General features: G+C 47.7%; 1 protein-coding gene across 8 annotated transcripts in view; it reads left to right on the top strand.

Moving 5' to 3' along the window:
* Window positions 1–18,721, top strand: part of PRAG1 (PEAK1 related, kinase-activating pseudokinase 1) — a 139,137-nt gene that overhangs the window by 116,747 nt on the left and 3,669 nt on the right. For all 8 annotated transcript variants that reach the window (XM_083419456.1, XM_083419458.1, XM_083419453.1 and 5 more), the window contains exons 4-5: window positions 1,190–1,347; window positions 11,614–12,353. In XM_083419456.1, the coding sequence (XP_083275582.1) occupies window positions 1,190–1,347; window positions 11,614–12,353 (898 nt within the window). The remainder of the gene's footprint in view (window positions 1–1,189; window positions 1,348–11,613; window positions 12,354–18,721) is intronic.

Raw genomic sequence — 18,721 nt, 5'->3', positions numbered from 1 at the left:
TACCTTGTGTTGTTCATGCATGCAGGTGCGGCTGAAGTGAGGTGGGTGGGTAGGGTGGCATGCTCCTGGCCTCCCAACAGCAACATCTCCACCAATAACTGGTAGCAGCAAGCAGTGTTAGAAATTAACCAGGTGTGTTTTGCTGCTGGCCTGGGTCCAGTGATGAGTATATGGAGATTTCTGGGCTCAAGTTTGCAACCACAGTTTAACAACCTCTGCCTTAAAGGTAAAGGTAACGGGACCCCTGACCATTAGGTCCAGTCGTGGCCGACTCTGGGGTTACGGCGCTCATCTCGCTTTATTGGCTTAGGTACAGATTCCGGGTCATGTGGCCAGCATGACCAAGCCGCTTCTGGCGAACCAGAGCAGCGCTCGGAAACGCTGTTTACCTTCCCGCTGGAGCGGTACCTATTTATCTACTTGCACTTTGACGTGCTTTTGAACTGCTAGGTGGGCAGGACCAGGGACTGAGCAACGGGAGCTCACCCCGTCATGGGGATTCGAACCGCCGACCTTCTGATCTGCAAGTCCTAGGTTCTGTGGTTTAGACCACAGCACCACCCGCGTCCCCACAGTTTAACACAGTTTGGCAACCACAGTTTAACAGGCTCTGCCTTAGTTCATAGTAAATACCATTTCCAGTTCCACTGTGTGTGTTTCTCCTTCTTGCATATTGGGACAAGTGAATTGCTGCAAGAGCAAGCCACAGTCAAGCAATGTAGTTGAGATCAAATAATTGTAGATTTGTAGGGTCATCTGACCCAACCCCCTGGTGAGTATACATTCCGTTTCAGCGATCGTAACCTAGGTTTAAGGTGACGTTTGGCGCCTAGCTTCTATATCTGAGTTCCTAACACTGGTGGTGAGGTGGCTGGAGGGTCTGCACTGTGTGAGCAAACCGGGGAGCCGATCCAGTGCTCCTGCCTGTGTCCACACAGCACTGATCTCTCTACCACCTCTCCCAGTAAGAGGTAGCAATGCCACTGCATGTATGCAAAAAACAAACAAAAGCAAACAAAAAAACCCTCAAAACAATATATACAACAAAAGAAATAAGAGAGGAACAAATCAAAACAGGATCACAGTCGTTATTGTGTAGACATAGCCACATTCTTCAAAATCTGATGCAACGTGACTCTTGTATAAATTGCTGTTTTCTCATTACGTATTTCCCACGTTTAATCTCTAGGCATTTTCTAAAAATGAACAGAAGCAATTCTGAGCTGGAGAAGCTGAGCAGTGATTCTACAGAAAACCTCAGTCCTGCTTTCCAGGGAATCCACGTCACTTTCACCGCTGGCTCCACGGACAGTTTGAATTTGGACACAAATGCATTCGGCAATGAAGGTAGCTAAAAGTTGTGTGGGGGTGTGGGGTTAATGTACGAAACACGTTCTGTAAATTGTGACATAGTGACCCAGTTTGCACATCACAGGAAACCATAGTTAATGGTCTACTGTAAATATGGAGGTGGCTCCTGCCTTGCTGCCCTAACTGGAGCAACAAGCTATAATCCCTGTCTTTGTGTTATATCTGACTGAGAGACTATGCTTTATTTCACTCAAACAAACCATGATTAATAATATAAGTGAGTTTGCAGCAAGCCACTAACTATGGTTTACTGTGCTGTGTGAATGTGGGCAATAAACAGGCCCTGTAAAGCTGCATTTAGAGTTTCACTTCCCCAGGGAAGCTTTACATGGTCTCTTCCTTTCACCCTTCAGGTGGGTGTAAGCAGTCCTTAGTATCCATGATACTTTGCTGTTTTGAATGCCCATTTATTCAGCTTTGTTGCTAATGTGCCAAACTATCCCAAAACCAAATGGAACCTTTGAATGAATGACAGGACAGCACAAGTCATTACTACAAAAGCAGTCGTAGAACTTGAAAATATGTGGGCTGAATGTAGCTTAAATTCAAGGTGTCTGGCATTTCTTATGATGAAGTATCAGAGCAGTTGGAGGACCATGCTTCCTGTGATGTCACCGAAATTAGGGGCAGGACTTGTGCCCTCTACAGGCAATGAGCTGCGCTGCAAGGGCTAGCCATGGTGGCCAGCTATCAATCATAGGATCAACAGGAAAGCCAGTAGCCATCCCTTGTGCTGTCTAAGTGCTGCATAGTAGTGAAGAAGACTACGTCCGTGTTGGGAAAGGGATAATAATAATAATAATAATAATAATAATAATAATAATGCACTGCATGTGAATTGTCTTAACTTTTCAAATATCTTGGGCTTGTCCTACAATAAGGTACTACAAAATAAAGAAAAAAATAGCAAGTAAAAAAATTCTCTGAGTCCTCACATAGCTTGCCATGTTGCTTAAATATTTACCCTGTTCCAGCTTCGCTGCTCTTTGGCAGCCAGTGCCCAGTTCTGTGACAGAGAGCCAGGTTGTCTTCAGAAACGCTATGCAATGTTAACTCCACCTTCCAATAACATTCCTTTACTCAGTTGGATAGCCTCATTCACAGCGGGGATATACAGGTTACATTGTGCTTAGCTTGCAGAGCTTAGGTAATTGTAATAAAAGTCACTTTGGCTTCCCACTTCGGTGCTAAGGTTGCCAGTACCAGAACTTGATGGGTTTTAAAATGAGGAATTAGGGACGCACAAGCATCCCACTCTTCGACCCAAACATGAATTGCCTCCCCCTTTCCATTCAAACCGCAAGACCCCTCAAGCGATTCGGGGTGGGTGGGTTGGATGATCGTAAAAACACCCAGGGAAGCCTGGTTCCCAACATGCTAGCAGAGAAAGGACTTCTCTTCCACAGCATTTATTTGCTGGCTGAAGAAGAGGGGGCTTCCCTTTCTCCATGGTGTCGGGAGTAGGCTAGAAATAAAACACCCAGTGTCAGCGAAGTTAACTCTTTATTCCAAGAAAGCAAAACAGCGCAGGCCTAGTGATCATAGCAACTCTTCTCAGTAGGTCTTGCCCCAGTGAGGATTGAAGGTTCTCACGATCTCTCCGCTCCCTAAGACTCCTCCTCTGCCAGGTCCTTCCCAAGCAAACTCGGGCTCCATCTAGTCTCTCCTTGCTCCACCCTCTTCATTCCTCTACATGTTCTGGGAGACCATGTAAACCCTTGTTACGGCTATCGGTGTGGTTGCTCGAGAGCGATCAGGCAAGATCCCTCACTGGTCTTTTCAAAAGCTTTATTATTGGTGCAAAAACCTTTACAATGCAGAGCGCCTCTATTCCATGTCTTGCTCACTCACTAGCAGAATCTGAGAGTGGGCAGCCCTTAAACTTTCCCCAGCAGAGTAGTATCTTGACCCCCAGCCGACGCCTCCCCTCTCTGCGCGAAAGCCAACTGCGCAAGGAAGGCTTGGGTAAAGGGGGACCTCCCTCCTCCCCGCTTTGCTCAGGCAAGGTGTCCTGGCACTGCCTCGCCTCCTCCGAGCCCTGCAACTCTTCCCCACTAGAGGCGTGGCTTCCTTCCTCCGCTGAGGAAGTCCTGCTCCCCAAGATTTTTGGAGGCTCTCAGTAATCCATCTGCCCTTCCCACTCTCGCCTCTGAGCCAATGGCAGTTCCCTGACAACCCTGTTACCTCTTCAGCTTCCGACACCTCCTCCTCCCAGTCTGCTCTCTCTCCTCCCTCTGACCACTCCTTGACATCCCACCACCAATCCCCTGGCTCTGAGCCTTCTTCCCTGGGGGGTTTCCTTGGTGGTGCCTCCCACCATTCCTCTGCACCCAGCCAGCCCCTGGCATTGGTTAGCATTGAGACACAGTGTGTTCTGTGGGTGGGGAAGAAATTGGATTCAGTTCACATTTCATGGCAAATCTCCCAAACTTGCACTGCAGCCAAGCCGCCGTCCTTCAAAACCCACACTTCTCTGAATTTCCTGATGAAATTCTCCAACTAGATAATGTATAGGGAAAACGTATTACGTTAGGAGAAATTGAGGTGTATTAGGCAAAATTGCACACTGAAATGCTGACATAAAAAGACTTAAAAAGAAAATTGGCAAAGAGGTGCCAAAACGTGGAGAGCTAAACTTAAGATTGGAAAAGTAAGAAATGGACAAATTTGCCCATCCCTACCCTGCAGAAGGGGGTTGGAAACAAGATAGCTTTGCCAGGAACCAACATGGCTAGCAACAGTGCTTCTTGGGCAAAGTGCCTTGCTTTCCGCTGCACGGCCTGGAAGACTCTGCTCCATGCAAAGCAGGAGAAATAAAGGCTCTCTGCCCAGAAAAGGAAGAAAGCTCTCGTTAGGCAGGGCATCTTGTTCCACCCTGTTCTACAAAGAAGGGGAGGCTTGAGAGGAACTGCGCTTCCTGCCCCGATTTTGCTTGTAGAAATCAGATAGGGTTGTTTGCCTGTTCATCCCTAGTATATTGGGAATATGTCTGGCAGGATTTGTGGGCAAGATGATAAGAGCTTGAGAACAAACCTTGTCATGCCTGGCATAAGCAAAGGCTTGTCAGGAACTGCTCTCCTGGTCACTTCTGCTTTTCAAAAGTCACTTATTTTAGTTTACAGATGGCTAATGTAGGCATAAGGGACGCGGGTGGCGCTGTGGGTGAGCCTAGGGCTTGCCAATCAGAAGGTCGGCAGTTTGAATCCCTGCAATGGGGTGAGCTCCCGTTGCTCGGTCTCTGCTCCTGCCAACCCAGCAGTTCGAAAGCACGTCAAAGTGCAAGTAGATAAGTAGGTACCACTCTGCCGGGAAGGTAAACGGCATTTCCGTGCGCTGCTCTGGTTCGCCAGAAGCAGTTTAGTCATGCTGGCCATATGACCCAGAAGCTGTCTGCGGACAAATGCCGACCCCGCTTACAGATATGAGAGATGAGCATGCAACCCCAGAGTCGTCCACAACTGGACCTAATGGTCAGGGGTACCTGTAAGGTAAAGGTAAAGGGACGCCTGACCATTAGGTCCAGTCGTGGCCGACTCTGGGGTTGCGGCGCTCATCTCGCTTTATTGGCCGAGGGAGCTGGCGTACAGCTTCCAGGTCATGTGGCCAGCATGACTAAGCTGCTTCTGGCGAACCAGAGCAGCGCACGAAAACGCTGTTTGCTTTCCCACCAGAGCGGTACCTATTTATCTACTTGTACTTTGATGTGCTTTCAAACTGCTAGGTTGGCAGGAGCAGGGACCACGCAATGGGAGCACACCCCATCACGGAGATTCAAACCGCCAACCTTCTGATCGACAAGTCCTAGGTTCTGTGGTTTAACCCACAGCGCCACCCGCATCCCAGGGGTACCTTTACCTTTACCTTTAATGTAGGCATATGCAACCAGATCACCTATTTTAAACATGTTGTGGCTTAATACCAGAGCCATGTGTGGTGCAGTGGGTGGAGTCTTGAAATGGGGAGACCTGGGACTCAGCTCTGAAACTTGCTGAATGACCTCCAGTGTCAGTCACTTTCCCTGAAGATAAACTAGACATGGTGATGATGGCAGGACTTAATCCAGCTCCAGCCTATTCCCTATAAAGGCAAGGAGGAGCAGAACCCCAACCCATCTTTTCCCACCCAAAATCTCTTTGTCTCCTGGCAGGAGTCACATCCAGACATGGACTTCCACAGAGGAGAAAAACAGCTTTTAAAAAGTGGTTTGGGGGTGAGGAGCAGGGAGGCAGGTGGGAGGGAGGGAGCCATTCAGTAAATTAGGCTTATAAGAAAGGATCTAATATTACTTGAGTATCAAAACCAGATAGTATAGCCCTGCTTGACAATGGCAGGGAGGAGGGAAACCCATAACTAAATGTGAATTTACATGGCACTGATAGATAAAATGCAGAAAATACAGAAAATGATGAAATGAAGTTTCAGGGAAGTTTTTAATATTTAACGCTGTATTGTTTTTAACACTTGATTGGGAGCCGCCCAGAGTGGCTGGGGAAACTCAGCCAGATGGGCAAGGTATAAATAATAAATTATTATTATTATTGGTGTTGTGTATTGAGTCAAAGGATTTTATATCTGTATTATTATTGTCTATATTTGCATTAGGGTAAAGTAACTGCCTTTTGGTTTCAGGGGGTACAGCTACTATTGGTTCATTTAAACTGCTGTATTTGGATCCTCTGTCTTATTGGTTTCCTCCAAAAGGCAGGACTGTGATTGCCTGATATTGTTCCCTCCAAAATGTATCCTTTCTAGCTAGTCCCCTGTCCCTATAAATGTAGCTTTCCCCTCCTCAGTCTTCAGTCTTGTTTGCTGTAATAAAGAAGTGTTACTAGAGAACTGTCTCCAGCAGATTATGTCAAGAGAGCTGAAATCACAAACCCCACGTCACAACAACTGGCGACGAGGATGGGATCCGGAATGCTGAGGAGCGGTTAAACGCAGCCCTGCCTCAGAGTCCGGATTGCAGCTAAGAACAAGACTCACTGGCCAGCTGAGAAGACGACCCTGCCACAGGACAATGGAGAGTCCAAGGGTATTGGAGCCCTTCCAGCCATCAGAGCCCCACACGTGGGAAGACTACGTCGAACGCTTCGAGTTCTTCGCAGTGGCTCAAGGGATCACCGATGCCAGCAAAAGAAGGGCCACATTCCTGAGCTACTGTGGGCCTGAGACCTTCAAGCTGGCCAAGGCATTGCTTGCTCCAGCGAAGCTAAGTGAGACATCTCTCAAAGATATTCTTGCCTGCCTAACAAGCCATTTGGCGCCTACTGAGACCAAGATGGCCCGGCGGATGGAGTTTCATGAGAGGCAGCAGCGTGCTGGGGAGTCTGTATCTGCATTTCTAGCTGAACTGCGGAAGCTCGCTCAGCACTGCGACTTCCAAAATCTGGAAGAGACTCTCCTGGATCGGTTTATCGGTGGTCTGAGCAGCAAGAAAGCCAGAAGACGCATCGTGGCTAAAGAAGAGGTTACCCTTGCTTCAGCCTTGAAGGAGGCCACCGCCACGGAGAATTATGAAAGAGAGGAGCTTGATGCCAGTCGCAAGGCCCCTAAGCCACAGATAGAAGTTGCGCATGCCATGGACGAGCTAGAGGCTACTCCGAGCCAGAGCCCAGTCCGTGGGGTCGAGTCAGTGCGTCAGGCCTGCACAGTGCACAAAGATCACCGAGGCAGGTGTCCAGGTTGTGGCGGAAACCATGAGCGGAAGAGTTGTCGTTTCCGGGAAGCTATGTGCCGGACGTGCGGAAAGACAGGTCACATCGCCAGGGTCTGTAGATCGGCGGCGTTGGGAGCGACAGGAACACCTAGACTGGAGCATAGCAGACCGCCCACAGCAACCCATTTTCTAAAGGACTGCCACTATGTAACGGAGATCAACGGGAGGGTCGTGCAGTTCCCAGCGCAAGGCAAGGCACACGTCAAGGTGAAGATTGAGGGTCAGCAGTGCGACATGGAGGTGGACTCCGGATCTGGATTCACTATCGTGTCGGACCAGACCGCGAGGACATTCTTCCCCAGGGGTAAGTTGCCCCCTCTGGAGCCCTTCCCGGCAACCTTGCAGTCATACTCAGCGGGCCGCATCCATGTTATGGGAATGTGTGCCGTGAGAGTTCAGTTCCGGGACAAACAGGCTGTACTCAAACTGGTGATTGCGAAGGGCAGTCGCCCCAGTCTCCTGGGCACTGACTGGTTCCCCGCCCTGGGACTGAGTATATCAGGGCTTAATTCAATCCAAACCTGCCCTGAGATGAGCGAGGCATTATGCAAAGAGTTTGCTGGTCTCTTTAATGGAAAACTGGGTTGTTATAAAGGGCCCCCAGTTGACTTCGAGTTGGACCCTGGGGTGGCCCCAATCCGACTCAAACCAAGGCGAGTGCCATTTGCACTGCAACCCAAGATCGAAGCAGAGCTGGATAAATTGGTCAAGCAGGGAGTTCTCTCACCCGTGGACTCTGCTAAGTGGGAGACTCCAATCGTCACGCCCCTTAAAGCAAATGGGGAAGTCAGGATCTGTGCAGATTACAAATGTACTATCAATAAGGCACTCAGGGGAAACTCATACCCCATTCCAGTCGTATCACATCTGTTGGCTAAACTGGCTGGGGGCAAGGTGTTTGCCAAAATTGACCTGGCACAAGCCTACCAACAGCTGCCAGTAACCCCACAATCAGCGGAAGCACAGACTATTGTCACACATAAAGGGGCGTTCAGAGTTAACAGATTACAATTTGGAGTTTGTGTGGCCCCAGGGATTTTTCAAGGGCTCATGGAACGCCTGTTAAGAGGTCTGCCGGGGGTCTTGCCATTTTTTGATGACGTTTTGATTGCTGGAAAAGACCCACAGGAACTGGTTGCGCGTGTCCGTGCAGTGTTGCTCAAGTTCAAGGAGGTGGGGTTGCAACTGAAAAAGGAAAAATGCAGTTTTGGGGTGCCAGCTGTGGATTTCTTGGGGTTTAAAATTGATGCATCAGGCATCCACCCCACAGATGCTAAGATTAAGGCCATCATCGAGGCACCACGACCACAGAACAAGACGGAGTTGCAGTCATTCCTGGGACTTATTAACTTTTATCATTCGTTCTTACCCCATAAAGCTTCGGTAGCTGAACCATTACATAGACTGTTGCAGAAAAAGAATGTGTGGCGATGGGGGCAGGGGCAGCAGAAGGCTTTTGACTCCTTGCGAAGAATGCTGAGTAGCGGGAGCGTCCTTGCTCATTATGATGAGTCAAAGCCGCTGGTCCTGGCATGTGATGCCTCTCAATACGGCCTGGGGGCGGTGCTGAGTCATAGGGAACTGGATGGGTCGGAAAAGCCCATCTCTTTCTATTCCCGTACGTTGTCGCCCACGGAGCGCAACTATGCTCAAATTGACAAAGAGGCGCTTGCAATTGTGGCAGGAATCAAAAAGTTCCATGATTATGTGTACGGTCGCCATTTCTCCATTGAAACGGACCACAAACCACTGTTAGGGTTGTTCAACCCGAACAAACAAACGCCACAAATTCTCTCCCCCAGAATGTTGCGTTGGTCTATATTCCTGAACGGGTTCCAGTACACCTTGACCCATGTGCCGGGGAAACGGTTGTGCCACGCTGATGCGCTGAGTCGATTGCCCCTTCCTGGCGGGAGCAATGAGGATCCCGCTCCAGCGGAGCACATAATGATGCTGGAAACACTTCCGGGGGCTCCTGTAACGGCTACTGATATAGCTGAGAAAACGAGGAAAGATGCTGTTCTCTCCCGTGTGCTCACTTGGGTGGGGAGGGGGTGGCCAGGTGGTCCGCATGAAGACAAATTCAGGCCTTATGCGACAAGGCAGCACGAGTTGTCCATGCATAAGGGTTGTCTCCTGTGGGGAGATAGGGTGATCATCCCAGCACCACTGAGAAACAGGGTGCTTGAGACGCTTCACATGGGACACCCGGGAATGGTCAGGATGAAGTCGCTAGCCCGATGTTATGTGTGGTGGCCTGGAATGGACCAGAACATAGAACAATGGGTACGAACATGTAAGGCATGCCAAGAGGTGCGGCCAGAAGTGGCCAGAGCACCAGTTCACTGGTGGGAGCAGTCCAGATCTCCCTGGAGCCGGCTGCACTTAGATTTTGCTGGGCCATTCCAGGGGAAGGTCTTTTTGGTTGTCGTCGATGCATATTCCAAATGGTTAGAAGTGGCGATGGTCCCTAGCATGGCATCAGCTGCCGTAATCAAGGTGTTGAGGCAGCTGTTTGCAACCCACGGGTTACCTGAGACCATTGTATCAGATAATGGGGCAGCTTTTGTATCCCAAGAATTCAGGGCATTCTTGGCTGATAACTTCATAAGAGGGGTCACATCCGCGCCCTTTCACCCATCCTCCAATGGGCAGGCTGAGCGCATGGTAAGAACAGCCAAAGAATCCATTGCGCGCTTAATGGAGGGTAACTGGTCAGCTCGCATCGCGCGAATGTTATTTTTGCAGCATGCGACGCCGTGTACTGCGACGGGCAAGTCGCCAGCTGAGCTGCTCTTGGGTAGAAGACTGGTAACGGTGCTGGATTATGTCCACCCGGATAAAATGCCAAACCATAATTCAAGAGCAACCCCCCAGGCTGAGACTGACACAACAAGGTATCTCGCCCCTGAAGATCTGGTCTGGGTGAGGAACTATTCACGAGGTTCGCGGTGGGTGGCTGGTGTGGTCACCCGGGCTAGTGGACCTGTGTCCTATTATGTAACCTTGGAAAATGGGCAAGTTTGGAAGAGACATATAGATCAGCTGAGGCGCCGGGCGCTCAGCAGGGAGGAGTCAGATAATTCATCCCTGGCTAACGACGCAGAGCTGCAAGGCCAGAGTGAAAATGGCCCAGAGGTGCAGTCACCAGGGGCTTCAGCAAATGAACCAGGGTCTGCTAGTCCTCATGATGACGAGGTACAGGTAGGGAACCCTGAGATGTCTGGGACTCCATCTGTTCCTGAGGAAACCCCTATAGCAGCCCCTCTACCACAGGTAACACCCAATCCAGAACCGGCAACGCCTGTTGTCAGGAGATCAAGTAGAAGTTGTAGGACCCCACAGTACCTGAGAGATTACGTCTGCTGTGCTCACTAGGGGGGGAGGGGTGTTGTGTATTGAGTCAAAGGATTTTATATCTGTATTATTATTGTCTATATTTGCATTAGGGTAAAGTAACTGCCTTTTGGTTTCAGGGGGTACAGCTACTATTGGTTCATTTAAACTGCTGTATTTGGATCCTCTGTCTTATTGGTTTCCTCCAAAAGGCAGGACTGTGATTGCCTGATATTGTTCCCTCCAAAATGTATCCTTTCTAGCTAGTCCCCTGTCCCTATAAATGTAGCTTTCCCCTCCTCAGTCTTCAGTCTTGTTTGCTGTAATAAAGAAGTGTTACTAGAGAACTGTCTCCAGCAGATTATGTCAAGAGAGCTGAAATCACAAACCCCACGTCACAACAATTATTATTATTATTATTATTATTAAGCAAGAGAAGTTTAGACATGCTAGGAGTAAACCCACTGAAATCAATGTGACTTAATTTAATCAACTAATTTAGTCCTCTTGATTTCCACAAGTCTACACTCGGCCTGCGTACACCCATATATTATAAACACTTAACTCCCTATGGCTTTTTTCTTAACACTTAAGATTAAAGCCTGTGCTTTTAAATTGGCTTTTAATTTTTCTTGCACGCACCTAACACCTTTCCTGGCAATAAATGCCACCTTTCTCAGAATTCTCTCTACGAACCATCATTTTTATTCATTGTGCCCTTTTTGGAACCTAGTCGCTTTGTGTTGCTAATGAAGGCAGAAGCTCGAACACTCAGCCGGATAATTTCATGCTGATTTCTGTATCGCCAGTCATACACACTACGGCAGCCCCCCATCCGCCTTGGGTCCTGTGCTGCCATGGGGAGGGAGATTCATCTACACAGTCTCCCCTCCTCATCACAGCACAGGACCCAGGAGGCTGGGATGCCGCCATACAGACACACATATCATGTCTCATAATTTTATCATGCTCTAGCGTGACTTTGACCCCATGTACAAAGGCCATTATTGTTTTGGCTGCTACAAATGATCCTAGGCTAATCTGGGTGCAAAGTTTCATTACCCTTTGCTGGCATGCTTACCTTTTTAGATGGAACTTGATCTAGGCCTCACATTGTAAAACATCTTTTTTTATCCGTGCTGGTAGGAGTCCCCGGCTTATGATTGCTTTATTGTCTGCATGTGTTTCAGGACAGTCGTGCAAAACGAGCCTTCGTTCACCCACCTGTACCGGGAAGCCAACCTTTACTTCAACTCATTTCCCCGCATGTCCCAGCAAAGACAGGCCGCACTGCAAACCCTTACAGCCGCCTCCTCTGCCGCAGAAGAAAACCGTCAGCAGAGCTGTTTCTTCGCCAGATGGTTTTTACTGGGGCCCGGCTTCCCCAGCTAGAGCTTCAGGTCCCGCAAGCCCCAAACTGAACTTCAGTCAGTCGGAAAGTAACGTCTGCATCCGCGAGGAGCCTCCGTTTGGCTCCACCTTGGGAATCAACCGCCAGACATTTTCTTCTTCTGAGTCACTGGAGAAAGCCTTCAGAGGGTCCCAGTCCCCATATCACTGTTCTGCTAAGAATGGCGGCGCCTGTTGTAGCCAGAGCAAAAACTTGCCACCTCGTTCCTCCTCCCAGAACAGCATGTCCACCACGGTTTCCTCAGGTTCTAGCTTTCAGCTCCACAACCTCCTCAGCAATATTGACAACAAAGAGGGGGTGTACGCCAAGCTAGGCGGGCTGTATGCGGAATCCTTGCGCCGCCTCGTTTCTAAGTGCGAGGACTGTTTCATGCGCGACCAGAAGAGCGAGTTGCATTTCAGCGAGAACAACTGGTCCCTCTTCAAATTGACGTGCAACAAGCCTTGCTGTGATTCAGGGGACGCCATATATTATTGTGCCACCTGCTCCAAGGATCCGTCAAGCACCTATGCGGTGAAGGTATGTCGTTGCAAAATGCTTATTTTGTCATGACTTGCTTTGTGCTTTTGTGCTTTTCTGGCAGTTCCCTTGCTACGAGAAGCCACGTTACAGGGAACCAGGCAGAAGGCCTTCTCGGTAGTAGCAACCGCCCTGTGGAACGCCCTCCCACCAGATGTCAAAGAGAAAAATAACTACCAAACGTGTAGAAGACATCTCAAGACAGCCCTGTTTAGGGAAGCTTTTAATGTTTAATAGGTTATTGTATTTTAGTGTTTTGTTGGAAACTGCCCAGAGTGGCTGGGGAAACCCAGCCAGATGAGCGGGGTATAAATAAATTATTATTATTATTATTATTATTATTATTATTATTATTATTATTATTTTCACTGGTCTCTGGCTGCCATGAACTCGAATGATCTGATGACCTTCACAAGGATGGGGGGACACACACACCTATATATACAGTGGTACCTCAGGTTGCCGATCAGAAAGTTGGCAGTTCGAATCCCCGCGACTGGGTGAGCTGCCGTTGCTTGTTCCCTGCTCCTGCCAACCTAGCAGTTCGAAAGCACATCAAAGTGCAAGTAGATAAATAGGTACCGCTCCAGCAGGAAGATAAACGGCGTTTCTGTGCGCTGCTCTGGTTCGCCAGAAGCGGCTTAGTCATGCTGGCCACATGACCCGGAAGCTTTACGCTGGCTCCCTTGGCCAATAAAGCAAGATGAGCGTTGCAACCCCAGAGTCGTCCGCGACTGGACCTAATGGTCAGGGGTCCCTTTACACTTATCTCGGGTTACAAATTCTTTGGGTTACAAACACTTCGGGTTACAAACTCCGCTAACCCAGAAGTAGTACCTCGGATTGAGAACTTTGCCCCAGGATGAGAACGGAAATCGTGCGGCGGCGGGAGGCCCCATTAGTGAAAGCGCGCCTCAGATTAACTACGGTTTCAGGTTAAGAATGGACCTCCAGAACGAATTAAGTTTGTAACCCAAGGTACCACTGGGTTCTTTCAGAATTTATCAGGTGTGTTGCCTGATAAGGAACCTTGAAATATGCTTGAATTTTGCTTTAGAGGGGAATCTGCTGTCAAACTGGTTCTATTGAGGAACACACGTACCAAGGATTTTGCTGGTCTGCTTAAAAATGTATATATTGCAGGGATTCGGACTAGATGATCCAATGGGGTCCTTCCAACTCTATAGTTCTGTGATCCTGTGATATTATTATTGTATTCTGCTGGAATTCATAGGATATTTTGTCTAAGACGGAACTGCCAGGAAATTTCTTTCACGCAAAAATTCAGTGGCAAATAGCACCTAGCAAAACCCCAGGGCAGGTGAATTGCCTAAAAATACCAGAGATCAAAGAACAGAGTCCAAAGCTTCTGGTCAGAAGAAGCAAACACTCGAGAGTCGAGCTCTGAGAGTTGCCCAATAAGAACCAGAGGGAGCACAGAGTTTACACACAATCCGTTGATTAGCCTGCCAGCAGCAATTCTCCTTTTTTCGCAAGCAGGACTGATGAGAGGCTGCAATAAAGCCAGTAGGGCACAGCTGGGCCTGGTTGCCGTGGCAACCCTCACAGCACAGGTATAACAGAGCAGGGCTGGGAGCAAGCCTTCATACCTAAATTTCCAGTTGATGTACTGCCAAGAGCGGGCAAGTCATATATCCCTGTAATCCAAAGGGTTCTAAATTGCTTAATGTTGCTTGCGGAAAAAAAGAGGCACAGGTCATGATTCCCAGGATTGTTTTTTCTCTCTCTTGCATGAAACCCCGGCAGAATGAACAGGCACTGCCACCTTTTCCCTGGCCTTCTTTTCTGTGCGTGGGGACAGAAGGATCTGCCAATTTCAGTTCCCTCGGTTTCTCATTTCCCCCAGTCTTAAATTAAGTTCTCCATGTTTCTACAGCAATCTGTAGTTTTGTTTGTTTGTTTTTAAATCCTCATGAAAATACGTCAGCTGGCATTTTAGTGGAAATTCCTCCTAATTTTTAATTTGCTCTTCTGGCTAGTATACAGTTTTGCAAGTCATTTTTTTTTCATAATGCAGTGGATTCTTCTTCTTTTTTAATAAAATCTTTAAATTAGTTTCCCAATATACCCCAATGAAAGCCAAATTATAACAATAACAATTACTTCCCAAATTATACAATTATCAAAATGCCAATCAACTTCCAATTAATACATTTTAGTTAAAGTGACTCCCTGCATGATGGTTTGGGTGCACTTCCGATCTTTCATCACTGCGTTCTGTGATCTTAATTAATGTCAGTTGCATTTCAGTTATAATAATAATCCCTTAGTCAACAGCTACATAATTAATAATTTCCGTTTGTGATGCTACAATATATAAATTCATAAAGCTTCAAGTGAGGAACTCAAACTATTATTCTGCCCTGCGTGTGAAAAGGAAAGCAGGGGGGAAAAATACATTTGGCACTAACTTGGCTGCAGGTTTTGTCAGGATGAGACATACAAGGCGCCATCCAACTGTCTTAGGGACTGCATTCTGGATTTGTGTAGGTTTTACTTCTTAACACACAAAAAGCACTTTCTAAAAGCAATAAAATATTTCTACAAAGCTCTAAAATGATAAAACTATATATTATAAAGTCTAGAAAACCACAGAACCCCATTTACAAATTGTTGTTGTTTAGTCATTTAGTTGTGTCCGACTCTTCCTGACCCCATGGACCAGAGCACACCAGGCACTCCTGTCTTCCACTGCCTCCCGCAGTTTGGTCAGACTCATGTTTGTAGCTTCGAGAACACTGTCCAACCATCTCGTCCTCTGTCGTCCCCTTCTCCTTGTGCCCTCCATCTTTCCCAACATCAGGGTCTTTTCCAGGGAGTCTTCTCTTCTCATGAGGTGGCCAAAGTATTGGAGCCTCAGCTTCACGATCTGTCCTTCCAGTGAGCACTCAGGGCTGATTTCCTTAAGAATGGATGCGTTTGATCTTCTTGCAGTCCATGGGACTCTCAAGAGTCTCCTCCAGCACCATAATTCAAAAGCATCAATTCTTCGGCGATCAGCCTTCTTTATGGTCCAGCTCTCACTTCCATACATCACTACTGAGAAAACCATAGCTTTAACTATACGGACCTTTGTTGGCAAGGTGCTGTCTCTGCTTTTTAAGGTTTGTCATCGCCTTTCTCCCAAGAAGCAGGTGTCTTTTAATTTCGTGGCTGCTGTCACCATCTGCAGTGATCATGGAGCCCAAGAAAGTAAAATCTCTCACTGCCTCCATTTCTTCCCCTTCTATTTGCCAGGAGGTGATGGGCCCAGTGGCCATGATCTTCGTTAAATTCCATTAGCAACACACACACACACACACACACACACACACTGTGTGGTAAAGCCTTCTTGAATAAAATTGTCTTGAGTGTGTGCCTAAGCATCATGACGTTATGCGCCTGTCTAATTTTGCCTTAGAGGCTCAGACCTTAAGAGGGCCTGAAACTGCATAATTTCTAGTCCCAACATCTTTTCCTCCACCCTGTGTGAATTGCGGGGCTCATTTTCAATGCATCACACGCAGGGGCGTCTGCGTTGATGCCCATTTCACAAAGGGGAAAAAAAGACCTTCCTTTCTGCCAATCGGCTTACTTCCCTCGGTTTGGGCTCCCAGTAGATGCGCGCTACAGAGGGAGCGTGATGGCGAGGGAAGAAGACAAACCTTGTTTTGTGTTCGTCGCAGACCACACGTGTGTGTCCCCGCATTACAAAATGAGCCTTTATTGTCTGACTCTGGCAGACAGTAGCATGCTAAAGCCGAGCCAAAGAACTGAGATACAAGCTCCGCCGCTGTGTGCGCAAGTTCTAAGTGGGGAAATGTAGCTAGGCAACTTTTTGGAATGCTTTCATTTTCGTCGCTGGAATATTTCTGACAGACAGTGGTTTCAGGGCTTTCGTGCCTTTCCCTTTTCTTTCCCTGTGAATGTGATATTGTTGCACTGACTGCAGACATGAAAGAAGCTACAGATCTGATTGTTGCCTCAAGTCAGGCTTCAACAGGCCTGTTTCAAAGTTTGAGCTAAGATGAGCTTCCTGTCATGCCTTAGAACCCTGGACCCTGCTAGTGCTTCGGCTCATATGCATGAAAAGTGGGGAAATGGAGCCAAAATATTCTCTTTTTAAAAAAAAAAATCTTCCTTTTATCTTCGACAGAAGACCAGGGACTTGAGAATATGGCTCTCTACCAAAGATGTAAAAAGAGGTGGGGGGAGCTCTATTTCAAGGTGCACAGTAGCAAGGGGAGGGATGTTTAACCCTTCTCCCACCCACTTGTTGTTTAGTTGTTTAGTCGTGTCTGACTCTTCGTGACCCCATGGACCAGAGCACGCCAGGCACTCCTGTCTTCCACTGCCTCCCACAGTGTGGTCAAACTCATGTTCGTAGCTTCGAGAACACTTTCCCACCATCTCGTCCTCTGTCTTCCCCTTCTCCTTGTGCCCTCCATCTTTCCCAACATCAGGGTCTTTTCCAGGGAGTCTTCTCTTCTCATGAGGTGGCCCAAAGTATTGGAGTCTCAGCTTCAGGGTCTGTCCTTCCAGTGAGCGCTCAGGGCTGATTTCCTTCAGAACCGATAGGTTTGATCTTCTTGCAGTCCGTGGGAGTCTCAAGAGTCTCCTCCAGCACCCTAGTTCAAAAGCATCACTCCAAATTTCACCCTCCTTTCCCTCTGGTCACCCCACCCAAAGCTTTTATAGATGCTCCGCAGAGACTCAGGTTTCCAAATCCCATTCTTCTGCCAAATGTCTAGTTTGGCACTCAAAATATATTCCTCTGTGGTGGCCCTATGAACACGCTTGTAATTCAGTCACGTGATCAGACTCTTCAGTCAGTTTGTTTGTTTGTTTGTTGCTTGATTATTACTTCTGCACAGTGCATTGGCAAAGGTAGGAAAGCGAGGCTGCCGTCCCTGCGCTCCTTTGGGCTGCTTCCATCCTATTACCGCCAACCGGATTCTACACAGTCTGATTGTACACAGCGGCGCAGCTCTGGAGAACAATAGCAGCAGGAAAATGTGCTCCATAGCCTAAAGGAGCCCATCAATGTCTCAGAGCAGGCAAGAGCATCTCACAACCAATAATGAATAATATTACCATGTGGAATACACTTAAAATGAATTTGCTGTCCAGAGATTTCATTAGACTCATTCCCAGCCACTGATGCTATTAGGATGCAAGAGAAACAACTTGGTCCCCAAACAAACAGAAAGCACTTTAAATCAATTGCTTTTATTATTTGGCGATCCTTCTGTACCTCTTCTGGACTCGATACCTTGTTTTATTTAAACAAATATTATTTTCTAAACATACTTAACCGAACAAATCTAAACAAATATTATTCTTTATCTAAACAAATAATATTTTCATGGAGGGTTCAACATGAATCATAGAATTGAAGGGACCAGGAATCTTTTTGCCCAGTGTGGGGCTTGAACCCACAACTTTGAGAGATTAAGAGTCTCATGCTTTACTGACGGAGCTATCCTGGCCCATCTGTGCTTCCAGCAGTGGCTCCTCCTTTAAATTCCTGGGAGTCCCTCTTAGTGAAGATCTTACTTGGAAGGTCAATACATCCCAGGTGGTTAGGAAGGCCCAACAGACTTCATTTCCTTAGGGTCTTGTGAAAGAACAATGTTAGACAGCAACTGATGATTTCCTTCTATCGGTCCACAATAGGAAGTGTTCTCTCATACTGTATTACGGTGTGGTACGCTGGTTTGACAGCCATGGACAGAAAGTCCCTACAGAGGATAAGACAGTACAGGATATCATGGGCTGTCCCCTGAGTCCGCTAGATGTTATCGCAGGAGACCGTTGCCTCAGAAGAGCGAGGAACATTCTTAGGGAAGACTCACACCCTAGCCAGCACCTTTTTAATCTCCTGTCCAGGAGATATAGAAGCATGATAAGCTGCACTGACAGGTTAAAGACCAGTTTCTACCCATGGGCCGTGAGGCCGCTGAATGGAAGACAGCAACATTGCAGCTGACGTTCAGGGTTGGTGGTCATATGACAGCACACAGAGTATAACAAGGACTGAGAGATTGTGGGAGGGGAGGGGGGCCCCGTTTAATCTCACTGTAAAGTGGTACAGTGACAATAAAGTACCGTATTTTTTGCTTTAGAAGACTCACTTTTTCCCTCCTAAAAAGTAAGGGGAAATGTGTGTGCGTCTTATGGAGCGAATGCAGGCTGCGCAGCTATCCCAGAAGCCAGAACAGCAAGAGGGATCGCTGGTTTCGCTACGCAGCAATCCCGCTTGCTGTTCTGGCTTTTGAGATTCGGAATATTTTTTTTCTTGTTTTCCTCCTCCAAAAACTAGGTGCGTCTTATGGAGCGAAAAATACGGTATTTCTCTTTCTATTTGG

The sequence above is a fragment of the Podarcis tiliguerta genome, assembly GCF_965153285.1.
Source record: "Podarcis tiliguerta genome assembly, chromosome: 17".
NCBI lineage: Eukaryota > Metazoa > Chordata > Lepidosauria > Squamata > Lacertidae > Podarcis > Podarcis tiliguerta.
This window is presented reverse-complemented; position numbering and strand designations above follow the sequence as displayed.